Below are 22,679 nucleotides of genomic sequence, written 5' to 3'. Positions count from 1 at the left end.
TCTTTATTTTAATTAGGGATACTGCAGCACCCACTATTAATTATTTTATATTTCAGTACATATTTTATAGTCTTTACTACATCTTAATTTGTGGTCTCTTTATGTCATTTTTTATGTCCAATCACACTGCAGTCCCCAACTATAATCATATTTTCCTCGAAATCTTGTTTTTGGTAGTTCTTCCAAGAGCAATTCCTCATCATTATTTGGGCCATTACCAGTTTATCTGTCAAACTGGATTCCCATAACAATCCAACATTATCCATCTTTCCTGGGAGTCTATTTGAGTCTAATAAACCCTAAATTCAGGCCATTTTCAAATGCCATCATCACTCCTCTTCTTTTTAAGCCATGACAAAAGCAGATAAGGCAGCAGTATCGTTCTTCATTCCGTCTAATCCATGTTTCCAAGGTAATAGCCTTACTTCTCTTGCCATATGAAAACTTGTTTTGTTCCAGAGGTAAAGACAGAGTTATTTTAAGTGATACTCCAAACAAAAGTTGAGTTGCAAACACTCACTGTTTACAGTTGTGAAAAATGTTTTAAAGATTTTAGTTTGCTACTTCCCATAGGAATGCCTGTGCTTAGCTTGGATCTCTGACAGTGGTTGCCGTTCAAAGCTCCAAGGTAGCATATTTAGCCATATAATACACTGCAAAAGGGATTCAAGACATTTCTATGGATGTTAAATACTTGCCTCAGGAATCCATGAAGATGCCCACAGCTGCTTTGGAACAAACTACAAACCTGTTAACAGCCTGTTAGTCAGGTTTTAAGGGGAATTATGGCTTAGGTCATCACATGACTTGACTTGAGCAAAGTTCCATACCGAGGTCACAAGATGACAAGTGAGTGACCATAGACATGACAACTCCATGCGCTGATGAAAACTGTGAGATTTGGTTGAAAGTTCTAGAACAATCTAGTAAGTGGACCTACGGTCAGAAACGAACTTTCCCGTTCAATTTTTCAGCCAACTCTGAAGCCTACAGACAGTGAGCATTTAATTCTATCCTTCAACTGTGATGATATTGATGATTCACTATCACGAGTTGTCCCATGACAGAGAACATTTTCAAGGTTGAATTGCAGCCATTGAACTATTTAGACAAAGTTTTCCCAGTTGTGTCTCAGAAGTATTTATAGCACTAACTTTCCCTCTCTTTGTGCAGGTGGAGATGCTAGAGCGTAAATATGGTGGCCGCTTTATAACTCGGCATGCAGCCCGCACCATCCAGACAGCTTTCCGCCAGTACCAGATGAACAAGAACTTTGAGCGTCTTAGAAGTTCTATGTCTGAGAACCGTATGTCCAGACGGATCGTCCTATCCAATATGAGAATGCAGTTTTCCTTCGAAGGACCTGAAAAAGTCCACAGCTCCTACTTCGAGGGAAAGCAGGTCTCGCTAACAGATGATGGCACCAAAATCGGCACACTGGTGCAGTCAGAGCATGGTGAGGAGATGGGGGTACAGGCTAAGACCCCCACGACACAGAGTGACTTCACAGACGCTATCACAGAACTAGAAGATGCCTTCTCTAGGCAGGTCAAATCTCTAGCTGAGTCCATAGATGACGCTCTAAACTGTCGCAGCCTACATGGTGACGATAGCCAGTCTGAGCCAGGTAGAGGCCACCAGGATATGGACAGGGAGGTTACTTGCCCGGTGAAACCCTCCCACAGCGCCTCAGAACACCGAAAACTAGACGAAATGACAGCATCTTACAGCGATGTCACCCTTTACATCGATGAAGAGGAGCTGTCACCACCCCTGCCTCTGTCTCAGTCTGTAGACCGACCCTCCAGCACAGAATCAGACTTGCGTCAGCGTTCCCTCAACTCCTCCCAGGACTACTGGTCCCTGGCCCATAAGGATGAGAAAGGGGACACGGACACCAGCTGCCGCAGTACACCGTCCCTGGAGTGCCAAGAGCAGCGTTTGCGGGTAGACCACCTACCCTTACTGACCATCGAGCCCCCCAGCGACAGCTCTGTAGAGCTGAGTGATCGCTCTGACCGAAGCTCTTTGAAGAGACAAAACGCCTATGAACGGAGCATCAGCAACCAACAGAGCAGCCCCAAACACATCAGCCACAGCCTGCCACCCCGAGGGCCTTCCAGAGAAGACGACAGCACTCGCCATCGGCCACGACAACTGGAGGCCCACCTGGCCATCAATGGCACTGCAAACCGCCAGAGTAAGTCAGAGTCTGATTTCTCTGATGGTGACAACGACAGCATCAACAGCACATCGAACTCGAACGACACCATCAACTGCAGCTCCGAGTCCTCATCCAGAGACAGTCTGAGGGAGCAGACGCTCAGCAAGCAGACGTACCACAAAGAGACTCGCAACAGCTGGGACTCGCCTGCATTCAGCAATGATATCATCCGCAAGAGGCACTACCGCATCGGCCTAAACCTCTTCAACAAGTATGTACACTCCGGTGCATTATGTCCATTAACACACCGCCCACACAGTGCCAGACACATTATTATACAACCCTTGGACCTTTTAACCTCTAAATTACACAATCACATATTACATACCCAATGAGGGGTAGAAGAGACAATGTAAATTAGATCCAGTCCATTACTTATGACTTGGAGAATGTTTTTTGTTGAAGAACCCAGCATGAAGCTCTTATGTACCATAAATATGCAGTGATGATGATTGAAATGCACCTATCTGCCTGTTACACTTCGAATGAAAACAAACCCAGGACTGATTCTGCTCCACTTCATGCAGAGCGATTCATTTGAGCCTGTGTGATTCCATTTAATCATAGATGATTGTGGATTTGGTTTCTTTCAGAGCCAGCCATTAAGTTCCTTTTAATCATTTGTGATCAACACCGCAGAGGAAAGTGGCTTCCCTCCTCCCTACTCTCAGCCCTCATCTCTTTCCACCACCTCCCTCCCTCCCATCTTCCCTAAATCCTGTCCCTCATCTGACACACATCTGGCCAGGGGCAGAAGTGCAGTGGGATAATCACAGATTTGGATTGTGTCCTCACTCCTTCCCTTTTTGTCTCTCCTGTGTCTCCAGGAAACCAGAAAAAGGCATCCAGTATCTGATAGAGCGAAACTTTGTTCCAGACACTCCGGTGGGTGTGGCCCACTTCCTGCTCCAGAGGAAGGGCTTGAGTAGACAGATGATTGGAGAGTTCCTGGGTAACAGGCAGAAACAGTTCAACCGAGATGTCCTTGAGTGAGTTTTAAGCGATTCGTGTCTATGTACTCTTTGACGCATTTGTTTATGTAGATGGATAATTTTGTCTCAACCCTGAAAACCTCGAGATTCTCAAAACATGCTTTTGATTTAACTTGCCACCTATGCCTTTGCACAGAATTTATTTTTATCTGCCTCCCAGGAATATAAGCATGGAAGATCATTTACTTGCAAATAGGGTTGCCAGTTTGCAATCTACACTTATTCAAACAGTCTTTGGAGTTTCTGAGTACCACCTAATGACCCGAGTTACATCCAGGAAATAAACCGAAATAGAATCCACTCAGGAAATTGTTGTGATGCTCAGATAAACATAAGGACTCCATTTATATTCTACAATCCTTTTATTAGAGAAGGGAAGTCATAAAGATCTCGTATTTTCCAGTAATGATTTTTTGCATCAGTCAAATAGAGCCCCTTCTTTATGCTTTAGACCAGACAGACTTAGAGATACCAAGTAAAAGCTTGTGCTTGAAATACACCAGCTCTATCAGAGCTCATTGAGATGCAGTTGAGGATAAGGCCAGGAAAGGGCCATCAGTGTCAGTTTGAAAGGCATATCGAAAGGGCTTCTGGAGAAGATGTCTATAAATCCTGACATGCAAGGTATCACGGCGTCACAATCCTTACTTCAGCTGAGAAAGAAGTGTCAGGACCTTTGTCAGGACCTTAATCTAAGGAGAAGTGTCAACATCTAAATGGAAAAAAACTCCATTGTAAGCATAGGTCCTGTTTTAAAGCTGCATTTATCTATAGTGGGCCAATCACCATTGGGGTTGTTGGAAAGGGGTTGTTTGTAGTGACAAACCTAGAAAGAACTAACACCAAACTCTGCAGTTCCCATCAGCTCTACTGAACATTTCAACATCTCTTAGGTAATTGTTTTTCCTTTTACAGCCTGCAACTTACTGTTGTTGCTTTGTTCAATCTCACTGCTCTCATCAACCTCATTTACAGCAGTAGTCAGCTATTTTTAGCTAAAAAGCTCTGATCACTCTGATACACTACTTGCTCTGCAACAAACTACAGACGATGTTAGCGACTAGCCAGTTAATATAGTGGAGCATTTAGCAGCTAAAGATATAGTTTTCTCTGGGGAGTGAATATTGAGTTTTTCTTCTACCAAGTCGACAAAAAAACTGATTAGTGCTGCTTTAAGGAAATGTATTGGAAGTCAAACTAATCAAGTATCAAAAGTTGAAATAGGCTACAGATAGTTTCACTGGTGGGGATGAAAGCCTTGGATTTCCACTTCTAGGAAGTTTTTTTTGAGAATGAAGGAAGAAAAAAGGGAATATAAGAAGTCTTCAGGTTGAGAAAATTTACTAAAACTCTTTAGATAATATCTAAAAATGAATTGTGTTATCAAGCTGAAACAGGGCTGTTGTCCTAAAAAATATAGATTTTTGTCATTTGTAGCTGACAGCAGTCATATTTATCTCATGTTGAACGTAAAAATTAGCAAGGAACTTTAGCTGTCAGATTAATGTAGTTTATGCATGAACAAACCTCAAACAATCATATTATTCCTGTTTTAAAGGATCATGTGTATTTTCCTATCCAAACTGATCTTCCCACTTACCACTGCTAACTGTGTGTTTCTCACCAGCTGTGTGGTGGATGAAATGGACTTCTCAGGTATGGAGCTGGATGAGGCGCTCAGGAAATTCCAGGCACACATCAGAGTCCAGGGAGAGGCGCAGAAGGTTGAGCGGCTGATAGAGGCTTACAGGTAACAAATTCCTCTGACAGTTAGGGACACAGTACATGACAGTACCGCTTCCTCTCCCAAACTAGCTTAGACTTAATGATTGCCAGATCATAGAATTGATCACCCCGAGTCATCGTCCCCAGACTGAGGGAATTAAGTGACATTTTTGCAAATAGGGTCTTCTATCAACTGAGACCAACTGAGGAATATTTGACAAGATGGTCATTACTGGGTTCATTGCCATGTCTAGTATTTACCACCAACACAGCGTGTATGATTAATGGATGTAAAAAAACTAGCTTTGCACCATTTCAAAAACACCATTACCCTCTCTAAAACAGAGGTGACACCAGTGTCTTCCTTTAACACTCTCAGACATAACTACAGCAGTGCAATTTCAAATCCAGACTTTGTTCTATCAGATCATTGCAGAAAATAATTTAAAAAAAAATTAGTTCAAAAAGTAGAGAAATCCTCCCTCAGGGCTGCTGACGGATGTTGTTTGTCCCTCGTTTATTTTCTCCAAACGTCTGGTGGGAAGGTGCTCTAATGGCCACAGAGAATTTGCTTCGATCAGCACTGAGCAAGGACGTTTCGGCCTCAGTAAACACTGCAGTCACTGTTACACTGGAGAAATAATGATAACTGATCATCTGGCGCTCGCCTGCAGCCTAGTCCACATATGATCATGAAGTTGCTTATGGTGACACAGAAAGATGTTAAACGGCCTTGTCTTATGGCTGTAGGCGGTACTGACAGTCTTCAATCATGCTGGCTCATTTATTTTGAATTGAGACTATGGAGCATTATTTAACTGTGTATGATTTCAGCATAGTGTGCAATATCAATATCAATATCAATATGGATACCCCTGTCCATAAGTGGAACTAATCACTGACAAGGAAGCTTACTGATTTATTTTGTCTTGAAGGGAAGTCTTTATGCGTAGTCAGATCTAATATTAGCTCCAGTATGCTCCAGTATGCCCAGATTTTTTCAAACTTTTAACTTCTCAATTAAACAGAATTTTGAGTTTTCCTGACTTTTGTGCAAGAAAGTACAGAGTACAGAGTACAGAGAGTATAATACTAGTGCCAGTTTAAAATGTTGGGGGGATATATTTGTGTAAACAGCATCTTAAGCATTTAGCCTCTGGATAGACATTTCCCATGACATCAGTTGACAGACAACAGAGAGCCAGCTTTGATAAGAAACACACTGTCAACTTCCTTGGTGTGCTACTGACTGAAAACAACATGAACAATACAGACCATTTTTCCCTTTGCCTTTATAACATTAAACATCTGGGAAGACCATTGGAAGCTAGTTAGCCTAGCTTGGTAACATTTGTTTTGACTCCCGCCAGATGTTACTTATTGTTCATGTACCTGCTGAATCATTCACTGCTCCAGCACACTCAGCACTGTGTTCACCTGCATTATGGAAAGGATTGCGTTAGCCATAAGTAGTCAAAACAAACATCAAGGAGATATGTATTGTATTGATTTCTTAGCAAAACTGAATTTTAATTTCAGTTCGACTTAAAAGTTTCTGTGTTCAACATCCTCTTCACAGCCAACGCTACTGCATCTGCAACCCTGGTGTGGTACGCCAGTTCAGGAACCCAGACACCATCTTCATCCTGGCCTTTGCCATCATCCTCCTTAACACCGACATGTACAGCCCCAACGTCAAGCCTGAGAGGAAGATGAAGCTGGAGGACTTTGTTAAGAACCTTCGAGGTACTTTGTTCTTCTTCCCTGCATCGCATCCGGCTTATTGTCCTTGAGACGTTACTGTGCAGCTCCAAGGATAAATATTCACCTCAAATTGAGTTTTGTCCATGCATTTTGCTTTGATTAATAGCCATGTCCATAAGTTGTTTTTTTTTTTTTTCGTAAGTCATGGCCAAGAAAGCTTTGCTGGTGAGGCAAAGCACTTTTAAGTTGCCCTCAACAGATTTTGAGGGTATTAGCGACGGCTTTGTGGCATAGCTAATTCATTTCTCTGCCTATTGGAGTGCGAGTAATTAAAGTACAGTATTGAGTGGAGGAGAAATGCATGTCCTTAGAGAGCTCTGAAGGACATTTCTGTCTGTTCTGTGTGATATATATGCAGCGCAGCAATATGTAAGCAAATTCTGAGGTTCATCAACTCTCATAAATCTTTGAATTAATCATTAATCCTTCTCTTTTTTTCTCTCTGTCTTTTCTCTCTTATCCTCTGACAGGAGTGGATGATGGGGAGGACATCCCCAGAGAGATGCTGGTAGGGATATATGAGCGGATTCGAAAGCGGGAGCTCAAGACTAATGAAGATCATGTGTCCCAGGTTCAGAAAGTGGAGAAACTTATTGTAGGGAAAAAGCCGGTGAGTTTGAATTCACCATTGGGCTACTTGGGAGTATTTCCTCTATCTTCCTCTACACTCAGGAGCTGAATCTAGCAAGAGTGTGCAGAACCAAATTACCCCCTCTGAGCTGTTGCAGAGAGCACTAGCTTATTCATGGCCTACATTCTTGTACATTCATACAAGATTTTTCTTTACTAGAGCATACTTTCTTCACTGTGACACATCAATTCAGGACCAGAGACTTTCATGCTGAATGGCCGTAATATGTCTTTTGCCTCAAGTGCTGGCGATGAAAAGTGCCTTCTGACTGCTTTGTAATAATAACTGAGATAAACAACCTCACACCCAGTGATCTTGAAGGTGTTTACTTGAAATCCCACCTTTCCTTTCAGTCTATTGATTCTCATCCATCATGACCAGAAAGGCTGACACAAACTGGACACACAATGTAGTGAAGGAGGAGGGTATTGAATCCTATGCGGGACACATGTGTGTTTTCCCTGTGACCCAGAAAAGTAGCACTCCTGAATTAAAATTTGGCCCATATTTCTTGTTGAACATTACATAGAATGTCTGTTCTGTGATGATAACTGATCTGATCACTAATCCCTGTAAAATGTCTCCTGTATGTATCTCTCACTCCACAGATTGGTTCTTTACACCATGGTCTGGGCTGCGTAAGTATTACTCTTTCTGTCATCTATTTGTACAATAACCAGAGGCTCTATGGAACAGATGTAAACACTGTGAAATGTATAAAGTTATATTTTTGCTATTTTGTAGATTGAAAGCTTTCTGTGAGACAACAAGAGACTGACTCAGAAATCATGTTGTTTTGTGTATGCAGGTACTATCCCTTCCCCACCGGAGGCTGGTCTGTTACTGCAGGCTTTTTGAAGTGCCAGACCCCAACAAACCACAAAAGTTGGGTCTGCACCAAAGAGAGATCTTCCTCTTTAATGACCTGCTAGTGGTACGGCAGTCTTTATTCTTCCAGCACATTGAAAGCCCTCCTGGGAATGTCACTGAAAGAGTCTACAATGCAGTATATTCTGTGTGTTTTCATAGGTTACTAAAATTTTCCAGAAGAAAAAGAACTCTGTGACGTACAGTTTTCGGCAGTCCTTCTCACTTTATGGCATGCAAGTGCTGCTCTTCGAGAATCAGTGTAAGTACCATTGAGACATTTATGTAGGCTTTTGCTCAAGGTGTCAGTATAATTCAAACAAAGTAGTTTGTACAAAGACCACGTCTAAATGCACAAGTGTTTTGGCTGTTGGGAATGTCCATACTTGAAGGTGGCTTGAGCCCATTTGAACCCTGCCATCATAGAGAGGGGCGCTACACAATGAATTATGAAATGGGTATAGTGGTGCACACTTTTGGACGGTCTCTTTTTGAAGGCAATTGTGGTGTTAACCACAAAAAGCAACAGAAGTAGAAAAGAATGGAATAGAATGCCTTTGTCATTGTCATTGCACGGCAGTACAGTGAAATTGAAGGTGCAACTTCCATTACACATTGTACATTCACACATCAGTTCTTGTGTACTTACACCCATATGCACATGTGTATGTACATACTAAGTACTAGTTGCATGCATACACATCAAGTAAAAATAAACTAGCATTGCTAGTAAACTTACAGATATTAACAGACTGTAGCTAGGTTGATAGGTTTATTATTGGATTGGTCAGTATTGCACATAAAACATAAAGATGGTGTGTGTTGGGGGGTTGGTGGGGGGGGGTGGGGGGGGGGGGGGGGGGGGGGGGTTCAGTGCTCTAATGGCTATGGGGTAAAAACTGTCTACAGTGCCTTCGCCGGTGCTGTAGATGTCCTGCAATGTAGGCAGGTGTGTGTTGGTGATTTTCTGGGCTGATTTGACGACTCTCTGGAGAGACTTCTTGTCAGCTGCAGAACAGCTGGCATACCACACTGAGACGCAGTAGGTGAGTATGCTTTCTGTGGAGCAGTGATAGAAAGACACCAGGAGCTGCTCTGACAGGTTGGTCTACCTCAATGTCCTTAGGAACTAGAGCCACTTCTGTGCCTTTTTCACCAGAGGTGGTGTTGGTTGTCCACATTGAGGTCCTCGGAGATGTGGGTGCCCAGGAATTTGAAGCTGGGCAGTAGTTGTATGAAGAGAGAAAAAAGAGAGTTTGACAGAGAAGATCAATCCTGCACACTTCGTCAGTCGCTTTGTGAAGTGGCCATGCTTGTCGGTTTCATAAAACTACAAAAATTGTTGGACGTAGATTGCCCCTCAACTCAGATGTGGCAAAGGTGTGTTGGGTGAGAAGGGGGGTTCAGATACTGTACAACGATCCTACAAGCTCCCTGTTTGAAACATACTGACATCTTAATGATAGCACAAGTTTTGTCTGTTATTGAAACAACTCTAATTTCTGTCAACTCCCCTACTGATCTGTCTATTTTGTGTGGACACGGATTAAAGTGATGATATCTTCACTCCTTAGATTATCCCAATGGAGTCCGGCTGACCTCAGCCATTCCTGGAGCTGACATCAAAGTCCTCATCAACTTCAATGCTCCCAACCCTCAGGACCGCAAAAAGTTTACTGATGATTTGCGTGAATCTATTGCTGAAGTCCAAGAGATGGAGAAGTACCGAATAGAATGTGAGCAAAAATGATGTTTTTCTCTAGATATCTATTCTCAACAAGGATAACCAGACTGTAATCTCACATCAGTTGAAATATAAAATAATAAAAGTAAGAGATCTGTATCAGTGTCAACTTTGTACATGTGTCCCCCACACAGCTGAGCTAGAAAAACAGAAGGGGGTGGTGAGGCCCAGCATGTCCCAGAGTTCGGGGTTAAAGAAGGAAACGGGCAACGGCAACCTGAGTCGAGCAAGCCTCGACGACAGCTATGCCATCGGTGAAGGTTTGAAGAGGAGCGCCCTCAGCAGCTCCCTGCGTGACCTCTCAGATGCAGGTAAAATTAAGTGTTGCCTTGGTAACCCACCTTCTCATGTCTCATCCCTCTGCTAAACAAAGTAGAGCGTGTACCCAAGCTGGATGCTGGCATGATACTATTCACTCCTGGATGTTAATTGATTTGGAAACTTGGAAAAAGCTTTCTGTTCCTGTACAGTTTTGATTTGGGAGGTAGCCGCTGCAACTGACTTACCAATACAGAGTCTCTTAAGAGAAAACTTTCCCTTGAGCGGTGAAGCCAGTGAAGCAAGGAGATAAGAGATGGGTGTGTTTGCTAATGGGCCCAGGTGTAATTTACTGGAGGCCATCAACTAATAATCCTGCATCACCGGTGGGGGAGGAGGCAGAGCTATGTAGGTCACTGTGATCAATTTGAGCGTCTTAGCAGTAAGAGGAATTAATGTGGTGTGGTTGATTCAGACGGAGCTTCGACAGTTGCCTCCATACTACAGAGCTGCTCTGCACAAACCTAACTCAGTGACCTCAACACTAGGTTCAGACTAATTAAGCAACATCAGAGAGCAGAGCGCTTTTTTTGTTGTTGTTCTTGTTTTTTCGATCAGTGCTTTTGAAGATTTTTGAGAGACAGCCCGTTTTAATAGCAGTTTTACAGAGCCCAAAAGATTGGATATTTTTGAGACATATATTTTTCTCAGGAGATGTTTGTGAATCACTCTGTATCACTAAAATTAAAACATTTGCAACATTTGCGGTTCACTTTGGTTCACATGACTCAAATTAAAACCACTTCCTTTACCCTCAAAAGGGAACTCTACCAATTTTATACATAAGTTTACACAAGTTCAATTTACCAGGCATGGGGTTGTACAATGTCTTCTGGGACTCTGAAAATAACTCTGATGATGTCATCAGGGTAATCTTATCTTGGGTTTAGAGACTACATTTTTAATAGAAAGCCTGGGTTAAAAACAGAAGGTGTGGAGCTTGAAAGATGTTTGAAAGATGGCATTGATAAGGCAGGCAAAGATGCTGCAGATTGCATTATGGGAAATGTAGAATCCAGTGTTTTTGGACCTTTACCACTACTAAGTTTTAAAAATCTGGATATCGCGGCCTCTATTGCTTCAATTCTGACCATACTTCTTTTAATCTGTATCTTGTGACTCCCTCAACTTCATGGAAGTGCAATACTAAATTGCTGGAGTCCCCTTTAATACAGCCAACTTTGATTGCAAGTATTTTACTAAAGGTCTCCTGCCAGCTGTACCTTAAGTTGCTGTAGACACCTGAAGAAATCTCCTGGTGGCTGACCTTGTTGTGGAGTTGTTAGAGCAGTGACTGGCTTCTCCCCTTCCCTTTAGTCCCCGATAGCCTCCCCCTGCCATACTGAGAGTCTGCTGCTAGCTAAACCTGTGCCACCTTCGTCACCGTAGGGTGCTAGCTCCCCCCCCCATACACAGAAGGGATATACATCTCCACGTCTTAACCGGGCGTGTCTAATCTGTCATGTTACATGTTCTGGGCAGGCAAGCGTGGGAGACGCAGCAGTGCAGGATCACTAGACAGCAATATGGAAGTAAGTAGGATGCAACTGATGCTGAGCTGTCCTCTGACTTTATGTTGTTCACTCTGAACACGCAAGTCTCTGTGTTTATGTTTCTTTGTAGTTTGACAAGCTATTTTCTGTTTTGGTGGTGTTTTTTGTTGTGAGCACCTTGTTTGCCGTGCATGCATGGGGCTGAACGGGAATGACCCGCTGTGGCTGACACATGTTAACCCTTCATGTACACAGCATGACACGACTAATAATACTCCTGACTCACATTCGGCCTGCTGTGTTAAACTTCCCTTTGAGTCCTCCTGTCATGTGTAGTGGGTTAGTTTTTAGCCATTTCCTTAATTTTGTCCTTTGTTCACTCGAAGTGGACCTGGCCGTGCTCTGTCAGTTGCTACTGCATGCTCTCACAGTTTGCAGTGATCGACTCTAAACACTACTCTCTGTCACTGACCCCTGGCCTTGACGTTAAGTTCTCCCCCTTCCATTTTTGTCTTTATACTTAGCTAGCAATGTATTGCAGCGAAAAGGTCCATACCATGAATGAACAGATCTTAAACTGTTAATTCATAACATTCATTCAACATGTTTTTTTTGTTTGCGGCTAACTGAATTAGCTTGATTTGACTGTGAGCAATTTGACACAAGCCTGAAGTTTTCAGTTGACGTTTATCTGGAGCTGTTGTCAGAGCAATAAGACCTTAAAGGTGCAGTGTGTAGAATTTAGTGGCATCTAGCAGAACGGACTTGGCAGAAATGGAATTTAATATTCATAGTTATATTTTAATTAATTCATAATCATTTTAATTAGTGTATGATCACCTGAAAATAAGAATCGTTGTGTTTTTGTTACCTTAGAATGAGTCCTTTATATCTACAGAGGGAGTGGGTCCTCTTCCAGAGAGCCCACCATGTTGCACCACCATGTTACTACAGTGGCCTAGAACGGACAAACCAAACACTGGATTTTTTTTTGCGAGTTTCACAGCCACCATAGGTTTTCCTGCACGCTGGGGGGGGGGCGGCGGGAGAGGGGGGCTAGATGCCACCTCACCGCTAGATACCACAAAATCCTACACACTACACCTTTAAAGGAAAAGCCTGGCATTATTCTATATTTTACTTGTTGTCTACAAATCCCATTAGTTTCCATTGAAGATGAAAATTTACAAAGTCACAAATCCATTTTTTTTTTTTAAAAAGGCTCAGTAATTTCTGGAAACATACAGTCTCCTCTAGCTTATTGAAAAATCATCAAGATTTGTGTAATTATCTCAGCAAAATGAAGCTATTTGTTAGATGGCTAGCATCATGTTAGCCTTAGACTCGTTTAGCCACGTAAGAAGAAGAACAAGGCTCTGGTCCCAGTGTCATCCAGCTTTTCAGACCAGGTCAGGTCATTTATCAATATTCAATTTGTGCTCCATATTGGTTTTGGTCAGAAAACCAATATGTCAAGGGTTTTTCTCATTTAACTTTTTACCAATTACTGCTGTTCTGGCCGCGAGACGCTAACACTATGTCGAATTTTCACCGACTGCTATGAAAAGCTACATAAATATGAACATTTAACTCGTGTATCGATAAATTATACTCTAATCCTTTTGGTCATTGTGGTTCCTTGAAAAACTGTCACAGAAATAACCCAAATATTATACCATACAGCTGAATCCAGAAAACAGTATGTCCAAATTCATCGCAGAGGTCGGACTGCTTTATCAATTATGCAAAAAGATTCATAAAAAGAGATAATCACATCATAACTCAAGACTTTGAATCTTTTAGACTTATTACGTCATTGGTGAATAGTTTAATTTGCATGTCATGCATGGCTCTGAAAGATCTGCTTCATTTCTTCTAACACAAACATTTGTTTTGATGTTATTCTGTGTTACTGTGCTTTGAGTCCTTATAAAGTATTCCTATGAAGGTTTTGTTTGTCCGGCTAAGTGGGAATTTAGAAACATCAAAACATCAGTTAAGTCAGTGCACTCACAGCGAACCTGAATTTGTCAGTAGAAAAGGCTAATACATACAGATGTGTGTACTCTATACAGGCTACAACCTCCAAACTTGGGGCATATGAAAATGAAAGAGGATACTGTAACCTTGGGAACCAGATATAATAGTGACAGAAAACTCAACAGTGTCTGCAGTCAAGAGAGGGAATCTGAAGACTTAGAAGCTGTCTGTGTGTTCATGACAGTGCAGATGCTGCAGGCTCTGACAAGCTCAGCAAGTTGAGCCTCCAAACCATTTAGGGTGAGTCAACCGTGAGATGTTAGCATGGATAGACAAACAAAGGCAGTCAACCAGGAAAAAGAAATGGAGACACTTTTTCCACGAGGCAACAAAAGCCAATCGTGTGAGATTTGTGATCAGCTATAGCTGGTCATGCAGTCGGTGGTGCTGCTGTGTGATGAATTCAACGAGCCTGTGCACACTGCAGAAGCCAAAACCACTGCGTCTCCGCATCCACTCTTTTCTGTGTAGAATTTACAAAATTTGAACCCGTAGCAAGTATACTTTCACTTTATCTGTTGCACCTCACCGGACGGCGTCAGTATAATATCTGCAGGTTGAAGCACACTTTCTTCTGTTTGTGTGGCATGATCTGACTGTCCTCTCTCCTGCAGGGGTCCATCATTAGCAGTCCTCACATGCGGCGGAGAACTCCCTCCAGCCGAGACTGCCCGTCGCGCCACAGCGGCCAGTCTCTGCCCAACTCCTCCTCACTTCTGGGTTCTCTGTTCGGCACCAGGCGGGTGAAGTCTCCCAGCCCCACCCCTCAGACCCCACACCCTACCCTCATCTCCCACACCCCGCATCCCACCAACCTGCACCACACGGCCCGGGTGGAGACGGACGCTCCCGTCGCCATGCACCCGCACCACGCCCAGTTCTGCCACATGACCCAGAACCCCCCGCCTTACCACCACCACCACCACTACCACCCGCCGGCCCACTTGCAGCACCCGCCGCACCAGTACCACCCGCCCCCTTCTCACGGCCAGCAGCAGCCCCCGTTCCCGCCTCACTCTCACACGCAGCACAGCCACGGGAGCCACCCGACCCACCCGGCGCACTCCTCCCACCCGACGCACGGCCCTCACCACCACGGCCAGCCGTCAGCGCCGTCCCAGGCCCCCGGCAGCACCAAGCCCAAGCACAGCGGCATCAGTACGGTGGTGTGAGGCGCGAGGGAGCCTCTCTCCGGGCTCACTGACTGAACTTTGATTTTACTCCGAGGCTCTCAGCTGATGATACGGTCGCACTGTGCATCGCTGGTCTGCTTCTCCAGGGAGATGTGAAGCTAGACGAGATTGTGTGCCTCCTTCAGCGTTTTTTTTTTTTTTCTTAGAGGGCAGTTTATTCAACACAGTTCTTTTCCGGTTGCTCATTTCAGATCATAATTCATGCCTCAGGAGCAACAGACGACAACGCAAGAGCATGCACAAAGACCACACCTACTGTTTCTCCTCAGTAAATTAAAGGAACATGATCAAATATCTCGCTTACTAGTACTTTACAGAAGAAGTAAATAGTAATCTCGACTTTAATGTCTACAAAGTGATTTTAACTAGGATGGTTTGGCTGAACAGACAGACAGACAGACAGACAGACGGTCAGCCTCAGCAGTAGCTGTACGAGTATTTAATGTAGCGGTAGCTCACAGTGCACTGTGATATCTCTGTTAGCAGTGATAAATGTGCCAATTATCGAAGCATTTACTAATTTAGTCACAAAAAATTGCTTTATGTATATTGTGCATAGTATTTTGTAAAAATAATATCAACTGTTATAATTATTATTACAGAACAAATGGCATCAATTACGAATCTCAGTATTATACTCGCACATAGGGGCCGTAGTTTCACTGTTAAGAGACCAATCAAAGCTTTCATTAGGCAACGCAGTACACTGGAATACTACTGTAGACGGTTGCCTTTGAGTTAGAACTCTGTTAAGATCGCTGAAGGCCGGCGAAGACCTGCACAAACGGCCTGCGTATACCTTCATCCACTTACACTCGTCATCGGTTCACAGTCGCGTCTCTGTCTCCGCCGTGGCTAAAAAGTAGCCACGGCGAGCTGCTGAGCAAAACAGATTCATCCGAATGTCCGCCCCCTTCAGTACTAAGCTGCTCGTCCGCTCGTCATTTTATTTTTCTAACTACTTTTTCAGAGTCTAATAAACATTATCAAATGCTTTGTATGTTGTCCTGCAGCCTGGTAGGATTCTACAAGCCCGATCCGCAGGAGGAGGAAGTGTATTTTTTGTTTTTAATTTTGTTTGTGGAAGTGGAAGGAGTCGAAACTGTGCAGAAGGGAAACAGCAACATGACTGTCCAAGTGTCTCTCCTGACGTGGAAGCTCTCAGCTGGCTGAGTGTGCCCTCTGTCCCTCTCTTTCAGTTTCACCGTACGACTCTCTTGAGCAGCGAGAGTGTGCGCGGTGCAGTGCTGTTTACTCCCTCCACCTGACTTTTTTTTTTTTTTTCTCCTCAGAGCCGCACGGACGAACACAGTATAAAAATCAATAATTATCATTCTGTGACGGCGTTGGCGCTCTCATGCTTCACTCACCGCAAATTTTATATCAATCATCATTCTAGACATATTATAGGACGGCTGGTTGTACCTCCCAGCCATCCTGTGCACACAGTATCTGTGGTGTGTGTGTTAGAGTGGAGGCGGGGGGGGGGGGGGGGGGGGGGGGGGGGGGGGGGGGGCTGGTGTGCTGGAGCATATTTTTCTGTTGCGGGGTGCAGCAATAGATATGGCACTTGTTCTACTTAGTTGATATCAGTGGCAGAAGTTAGTCTGTATCTGCTTAAAGACTATGAGATGGATTTTTTTTTTTTTTTTTTTTACTTGTATGTGCAATATGTATTTACTTTTTTGTCCAAGAGCAATCGCAATCTGGTGGTTATTCTGTTTCGTTAGTTCTGTTAGGTTTTTTTTTTTTTCTCCTCCCAACGTCCTATGTCATTTCTTCCTATATTTCCCATATTTCAGTGAAGTGCAAGTATCCACATGGATTTGGAGGGACTGGACCTTTCGCGTTTATAAAGAATGTCAAAGTAAAAATAATTGCATGTAACAATGTATTATGAGGCTATTTTCTAACTATTGTGTATTCCCAAACTATATCAGTGTTACAGTCGACAGTTGTTGAAAATGAATGGTAGAATAGCTTTGACTTCTTCAATTACAGCTAACTGAAGTCACCCATGTATTTGTGTCAATCCAAAGGATAACCAAATCTGTATCGCTTCCTGATCCACATACAGTAGTTTATCAGATCTTAGTTGAAGCTGGATGGAATCGCGGCTATGAGAGGAAAAATGTCTTTGTGTGATAATGGACAGACGGCGATGAGAACAGCGAATGGAACTCTATCTCCATATTTATCATATGTCTCTGTCAATGGCTCACACATTACTGTTGACAAGTGAGTAGATCAGTATTCTTAAATACTTATTTCCCAAGGTTCCAGTTTTCAAGGTACCACTTTTTAATAATACACCTTTTATAAAGAGTTTATCAATTGTAACTTATAGCTTAGCTGATGGCTATTAAATAATTTACTAATGGTTTATGTATTAGTAAAAAGCCACTAATATGAACTTTTGAGTTGCCAAGTTCTGAGAGTCTTCAAGGCAAAAAAGTTATAAATGTTACGTAGTCATTAAAATTGTATTTCCAATCATCCATCAAGTCTGCAGTTGTAAAGCTGGTGGCAGTGACGCTCAAAGAAGCTTATCAATGTGCTCGCAAAGGCAGTGAAGAAGAAGACTGCGGGCCGGCGAACGTCTATGCTCGCTTGGCTTTGGAAATGTTCAAAGAGAAAGAGACAATGCGATGAGTGCTTTTGACATTATGATGAGAAACACAGGATCTTTAAGTGGTCAGACAATAAAAACGGAGCGTAGCATAGATACTATTTGACACAGCACAATTATTTATTGAGTGTGGTTGTTGTTTAGGCTGCAGAATATGTTTTTTTTACTAAGAAGAGATGTGTCAGGATCTGGGTGGATTACTACCTCTGCTAAACAGTTTCCTGTGCTATGAGAGGATACTGGGAGAGGAACACCGGCCAAAGACATTTTTCACAACCTGGCAACCCGAATGTTGTTCTTATTAATGATTTATGCAATCTATAAAGCATTAGTAGAGTATTTAATAACCATTAATGAAGCTATTAGTTGTAACCTGTAAATCATTTATAAAGCATGCCTTATTATAAAGTGGTACTAAAATATTTCTCATGATCCAGGCTCTATGTACTGTAGGCTACTCTAAAATATTATTTATGTTAGAATATTTGGCTCTGGTATATTAAGAAATACAGCGCCTACAGCATTTCATCCAGCATAGTTTATGTTCTGCAGAGTCAGGAAAGTGCCAATATAACATGGTCATAACATTTTAAATCAGTTTTACACCAGGTACATTGGGGACCAGTTTGAATTGACCCACCATTACCACCACATCTGACTAATCACAACTTCTCTCTCCAGACTTCTGATCTACTTGTTATGGAACAATGTGAAAGAAACCAGCCAAGAAGAAACTTAGCTTTATTCAATATTGATGGTTCTCCATAATATAATAAAGTGTTGTCAGTCACCACCCTCCAGTTCCTTCAGAAGACTGATCTATTATAAAAAAACCTGTCCAGATTCCGTGTGAGGTGCTTTGTTGCATGCCATTGATGCCTACCGTTTTCTGTCTTTTTTTTTTTTTTTTTTTTTTAAGTGTTATTCTATCGAGCAGCAGGCTTGAATAGACCCTAAATGTTTCAGTGTAGCTTTGATTTCTCCGATTGATGCTTGTTTACATTTATATGATTTCTGGCCTGCTAGTGTGTCTCTTCATTTAAAGCTCAGTGTCATTCTTCTCCAGCATGCATTTCACCTGTATTTCTGTTGTACAGTATAAAGACATGGCAGTATACTGCTGAGTGTAAATAGCAAATCCATCTGGGGAAATCTAATGTAACTTGATGAAGTAAAAAAAGGGTCTGAAAGGGAGGAAACATTTCAAGGGTTTGGTGGGTAGTAAAGAGAGGAGAAATAAGAAACATATGTAAATAGTCTGTAAATTATTATTATTATTATTATTATTATTATTATTATTATTATTACTACTACTACTCAATGTCTGCAGTTACATTGAAGGTGCATTCCTGCTCCCCTCTGATCTTTACATAATCATCAAACTGCTTCTCTCTGCCTCGGACAGGACTGAATTATCATAGGATCTAGAGACGAACAGCCAACTGTTACACAGTTAATATGCTTCTGACTTATTTCCTGAGATGCTCCTGTTCTCTCACACTCACAGCCCACTTTTGAAGTCAAAGGGAAGGCAGGAGTGCTCTTATTTTATTATGCATTCTGTTTCTAAGTAGACAAAAACCCTATTGATGTAAAACTGTACTGTGACGATGTTGAGAACGCAAAATAAAACAATATACTGTAAAACCTGAGCTGCGTCTGAGTGTCTCTGCTTTGTAGGAGAATGCTTTTTGCTATTGAATGACTGAGTGGACTGGGACTCTTGGGCTACTGTAGGTGGTTCTAGAGTTCTAGAGGAGCACTTACATGGGTTTTACTCCCTAAAAACATAAGTGGTCCTGAAGTCCTAGAACCATATTTATATAGGTTTTACTACAAGGTCCTAGAGTCTTAGAACCACACTTATGTAACTTTTACTACATAAAAAGTTTAAGTGGTCCTGGAGTCCTCGGACTGCACTATATAGTGCTTTATTTCCTTGGTGGGACGAAATGCTTTGCAGTGCCTTTGCTTGGCTGTCACATGCAATTTGGGCTTCAGTGATGCTCAAGTACAGGATGAGCCGAGGATCAAACCACCGACTCTGTGATTACTGGACCACATGAGCCACAGCCACCAGGATAGAACTAGACTAGGACAGTAGGTTTAGGTCTGCTAGGAGTAGGTCTGACCTACGTATATCACACTATGCAACCAGTTTCAGTTTTTGCATTCAGCACAATCTGAAGTAGTTTCTGTCTTTTTTAAATTTTTTTTTTTGGTTATGGTTATTCCTCCAGTGAATTACAGTAATGTAAATGGATGCAATGTCCCCAAAAGCATGGCTGCAGCCTACATTTTAGAAATCCACAGGTCATGAGACCATGGTCCCCCAAAGCAATCTCATCCTTCTAAGAAATGCTTGAAAATCCAAACAAACATTCAGAAAACTTTCTATATATTTTTTTTTTCAATTCACTGAATTGATCAATTGTACTTTCTGTCAATTTTATCTCCCAGTATTATTAATAATAGGACCAGAACCAGGAATGTATTTTTGTTGGAGAAACACAAAATCTATTTAGTTTACCTTTTACTTAGTTGATTCATTTAAAAATGTAAAAGATTCAGAGTCAAAAAAAAATCAGCCTTGAAAACCTTGAGTGGAAACCCACACCCTCAAACTCAATACTTCTAGTTCATCAACAGACTCTCTGTATATTTGTAGTCTCCAAGTCCAATGTGAAACAACCCTACAGACATCACCATGACATCACCAGGGATAATTCTTCAGGCTTGACCAAGTTCTTCCAGAGTCACAGAAGACATTATACAGCTGCTTTCACAGGCTGAGTACAGCTAACCATGACTCGTAAATAGACAATTTATGAGTGAAATTGGTGTAATTCCCCTTTACAACCCCCACATTCTCAGGAACACTTCTGAGGACATGACCTCTGTGTCCTCAGTACTAGCTAATAGCCCTGTCCAGAAGTGATACAAACACATTTGTATTTTACTCCTCCCTTAGCTATTCATCAACACAGAGGCCTTCTGTAGGGACACTGGGGCATTTGTATGAACTTGAACAAAATGCTCTGGGAGTTTTAACTGCTGATGAAGGTCATAACAGCAGTACACCAATTATTTTCTTAGTCCTGCACAACAAACATGCCTGGCTGCCCGCCTGACTGTGGCAGGTGGTCTGAGTGACAGTTTGCCCTGTTTGTCTGTCCGGCCCTTGAGGTTGTGGAGCTAAAAATAGATCCCAGCATTGAGGGCCACATCCTCAGAGTCAGCATGACAACGTCATCATGCGGCTGGGAAGGACTGAGCGCAGGGCTTTGTTTCCTTTGCCAGCAAAGGATGCTTTGCACTGTAGAACTGAACATTCAGTGATAATTACACAGAGCTGCTGTTTTCTATTATTTCTGTTTGTAGACAGCCTGATGTTTTCATTTGTATTTACAGCTTTTTAATGTTTTTTATTGGTGGCTGAAATTAGTCTACATATTTTACACAAAATAAACTAACTTCTCCCTCATTTTGATACAATTTTCATTTAGTTTGCCTTCACAGTTTAATAGTTTCTTTGTACATTGCGCCTCCAAGTGGTAGGATCGCGGCGTTGCTATGCTATGTTCAGGTGCTGTTGGAAATATCGCAACAGCAAAGCGAGCATGAGAGAAGCGAGAAATGACATAAACAACCTGCTAGGACACCTGGGGTTTTCTGTGATCCCCGACAATTAGACAGGGTTACCACTGCGGTTTATATATATATATATATATATATATATATATATATATATATATATATATATATATATATATATATATATATATATATATACACATATGTATATATGTGTATATATATATACACATATATATGTGTATATGTATGTATAGTGGTGGCTGGTGACTCAAAAAAGTAGGGAGGACGGGAGGAAAACCAACATGGAAACTGTATCAAACTATATCATTGTCCAACCCGATGAAATCGGAGGGGTGGGGGGCAATTTTATATGCCAATAAAACAATTTACTTTCAAAAACAAAAACCCCTGAGTGGTGAAAAGGCTGCTTATTTAAAGACATTTAGCTTATACATATTGTTTCTAAACAAAGAAGTGCTCGCTTTAGCCCTGAAGTGGTTCAGATGTGTGATTTTACCAACAAAGTGAAATTCAGATTTATAGTATTGTTGTACTGTGACAACAAATTTATGTTCTCATCAAAAACAGACAACATATCACATGATTTACATGTGTTTCCTATGTATTTTCTTAGTATACAGAAATATATAAAGTAGCACAAAGCTTATAATGTGATACAGGTTCAGATCAGTGCTGAATACAAGAAAGATTAAACACTAAAAACATTCACAGATCTAAAAGTGTAGGTTCACATCAGAAAGTATTAATGCATGTATCAAATACATGACTTACATATATCTATATGTACAATATATAAAATATAGTCTACAAAGCTGACATGTTAACACTATTCTAGTTACTTTAAGCTATTACTCAATATAGACCCAGCATAAAAACGATCAATGATGAAATTGTCACAACAAGCAGACCTCCTGCACACTCGTTCACTAATCACACAACATCAACAGGTGACTGAACAACCTGTCAATTAAAAACTGGATCAATTCCAAATGAATGAGTGAGTCCAGGCAGCTCACTGGAACTTCAACAAGCAAACTACCTACAGCACATTACATGATCTCTGCTGCATTCTTGTGAAGGAAATAAACACACACAATAGCCACAGAGACATTTAACCATCAGAGATGAAATTAGCGATCAAGGAGACAGAGAGAGAGAAGCTGTATCTGACTCACGTTATCTGACGTCGTCTTCTTTCTTTCATGGAGATGAAGTATACATGTCATAGCGTCCATTTGTAGCTGTTGGTCATCTTATTTGTTAGTTAACAGACCTTTGTGGCTGCTGCTTAACCAGTCTGATATCAGTAGCAACAATAACAAACAAGCTAACTATCCTGGTTGTTTCTCTGGTTGCTTCTCTTTCCAGCCTCCCCGGTGGCTTCTTGCCACTGCTGCGCCGCCCAGTCCAAATCCATTCTCACTGTTAGTTTTACAACAGT

The 22,679-nt window shown here is 41.9% G+C and overlaps 1 protein-coding gene and 1 long non-coding RNA gene across 5 annotated transcripts in view; one reads left to right on the top strand and one right to left on the bottom strand.

The window, feature by feature from the left end:
- Positions 1-19,272, top strand: part of iqsec1b (IQ motif and Sec7 domain ArfGEF 1b) — a 200,490-nt gene extending 181,218 nt beyond the window's left edge. For 3 of the 4 annotated variants that reach the window (XM_044349045.1, XM_044349046.1, XM_044349047.1), the window contains exons 3-14: positions 1,174-2,435; positions 3,052-3,213; positions 4,844-4,966; positions 6,521-6,687; positions 7,176-7,315; positions 7,945-7,974; positions 8,145-8,270; positions 8,366-8,465; positions 9,778-9,939; positions 10,082-10,258; positions 11,748-11,797; positions 14,413-19,272. In XM_044349045.1, coding sequence (XP_044204980.1) covers positions 1,174-2,435; positions 3,052-3,213; positions 4,844-4,966; positions 6,521-6,687; positions 7,176-7,315; positions 7,945-7,974; positions 8,145-8,270; positions 8,366-8,465; positions 9,778-9,939; positions 10,082-10,258; positions 11,748-11,797; positions 14,413-14,970 — 3,057 coding nt within the window. In that variant the 3' untranslated portion in view covers positions 14,971-19,272. The remainder of the gene's footprint in view (positions 1-1,173; positions 2,436-3,051; positions 3,214-4,843; positions 4,967-6,520; positions 6,688-7,175; positions 7,316-7,944; positions 7,975-8,144; positions 8,271-8,365; positions 8,466-9,777; positions 9,940-10,081; positions 10,259-11,747; positions 11,798-14,412) is intronic. The other variant, XM_044349048.1, reaches the window with a different exon arrangement.
- LOC122980742 lies at positions 4,973-22,451 on the bottom strand. The gene is made up of 3 exons (XR_006403075.1): positions 22,414-22,451; positions 6,334-6,378; positions 4,973-5,572 (listed from the first exon to the last, which is right to left on the bottom strand). It is a non-coding gene; the product is annotated as an uncharacterized LOC122980742 (long non-coding RNA).
- Between the last annotated feature and the right edge of the window lie 228 nt (positions 22,452-22,679).

Source organism: Thunnus albacares, chromosome 4 (assembly GCF_914725855.1).
Source record: "Thunnus albacares chromosome 4, fThuAlb1.1, whole genome shotgun sequence".
Classification (NCBI taxonomy): Eukaryota; Metazoa; Chordata; class Actinopteri; order Scombriformes; family Scombridae; genus Thunnus; species Thunnus albacares.
The sequence above is the reverse complement of the archived record's forward strand: the minus strand, read 5'-3'. Positions and strand labels throughout refer to the sequence as shown.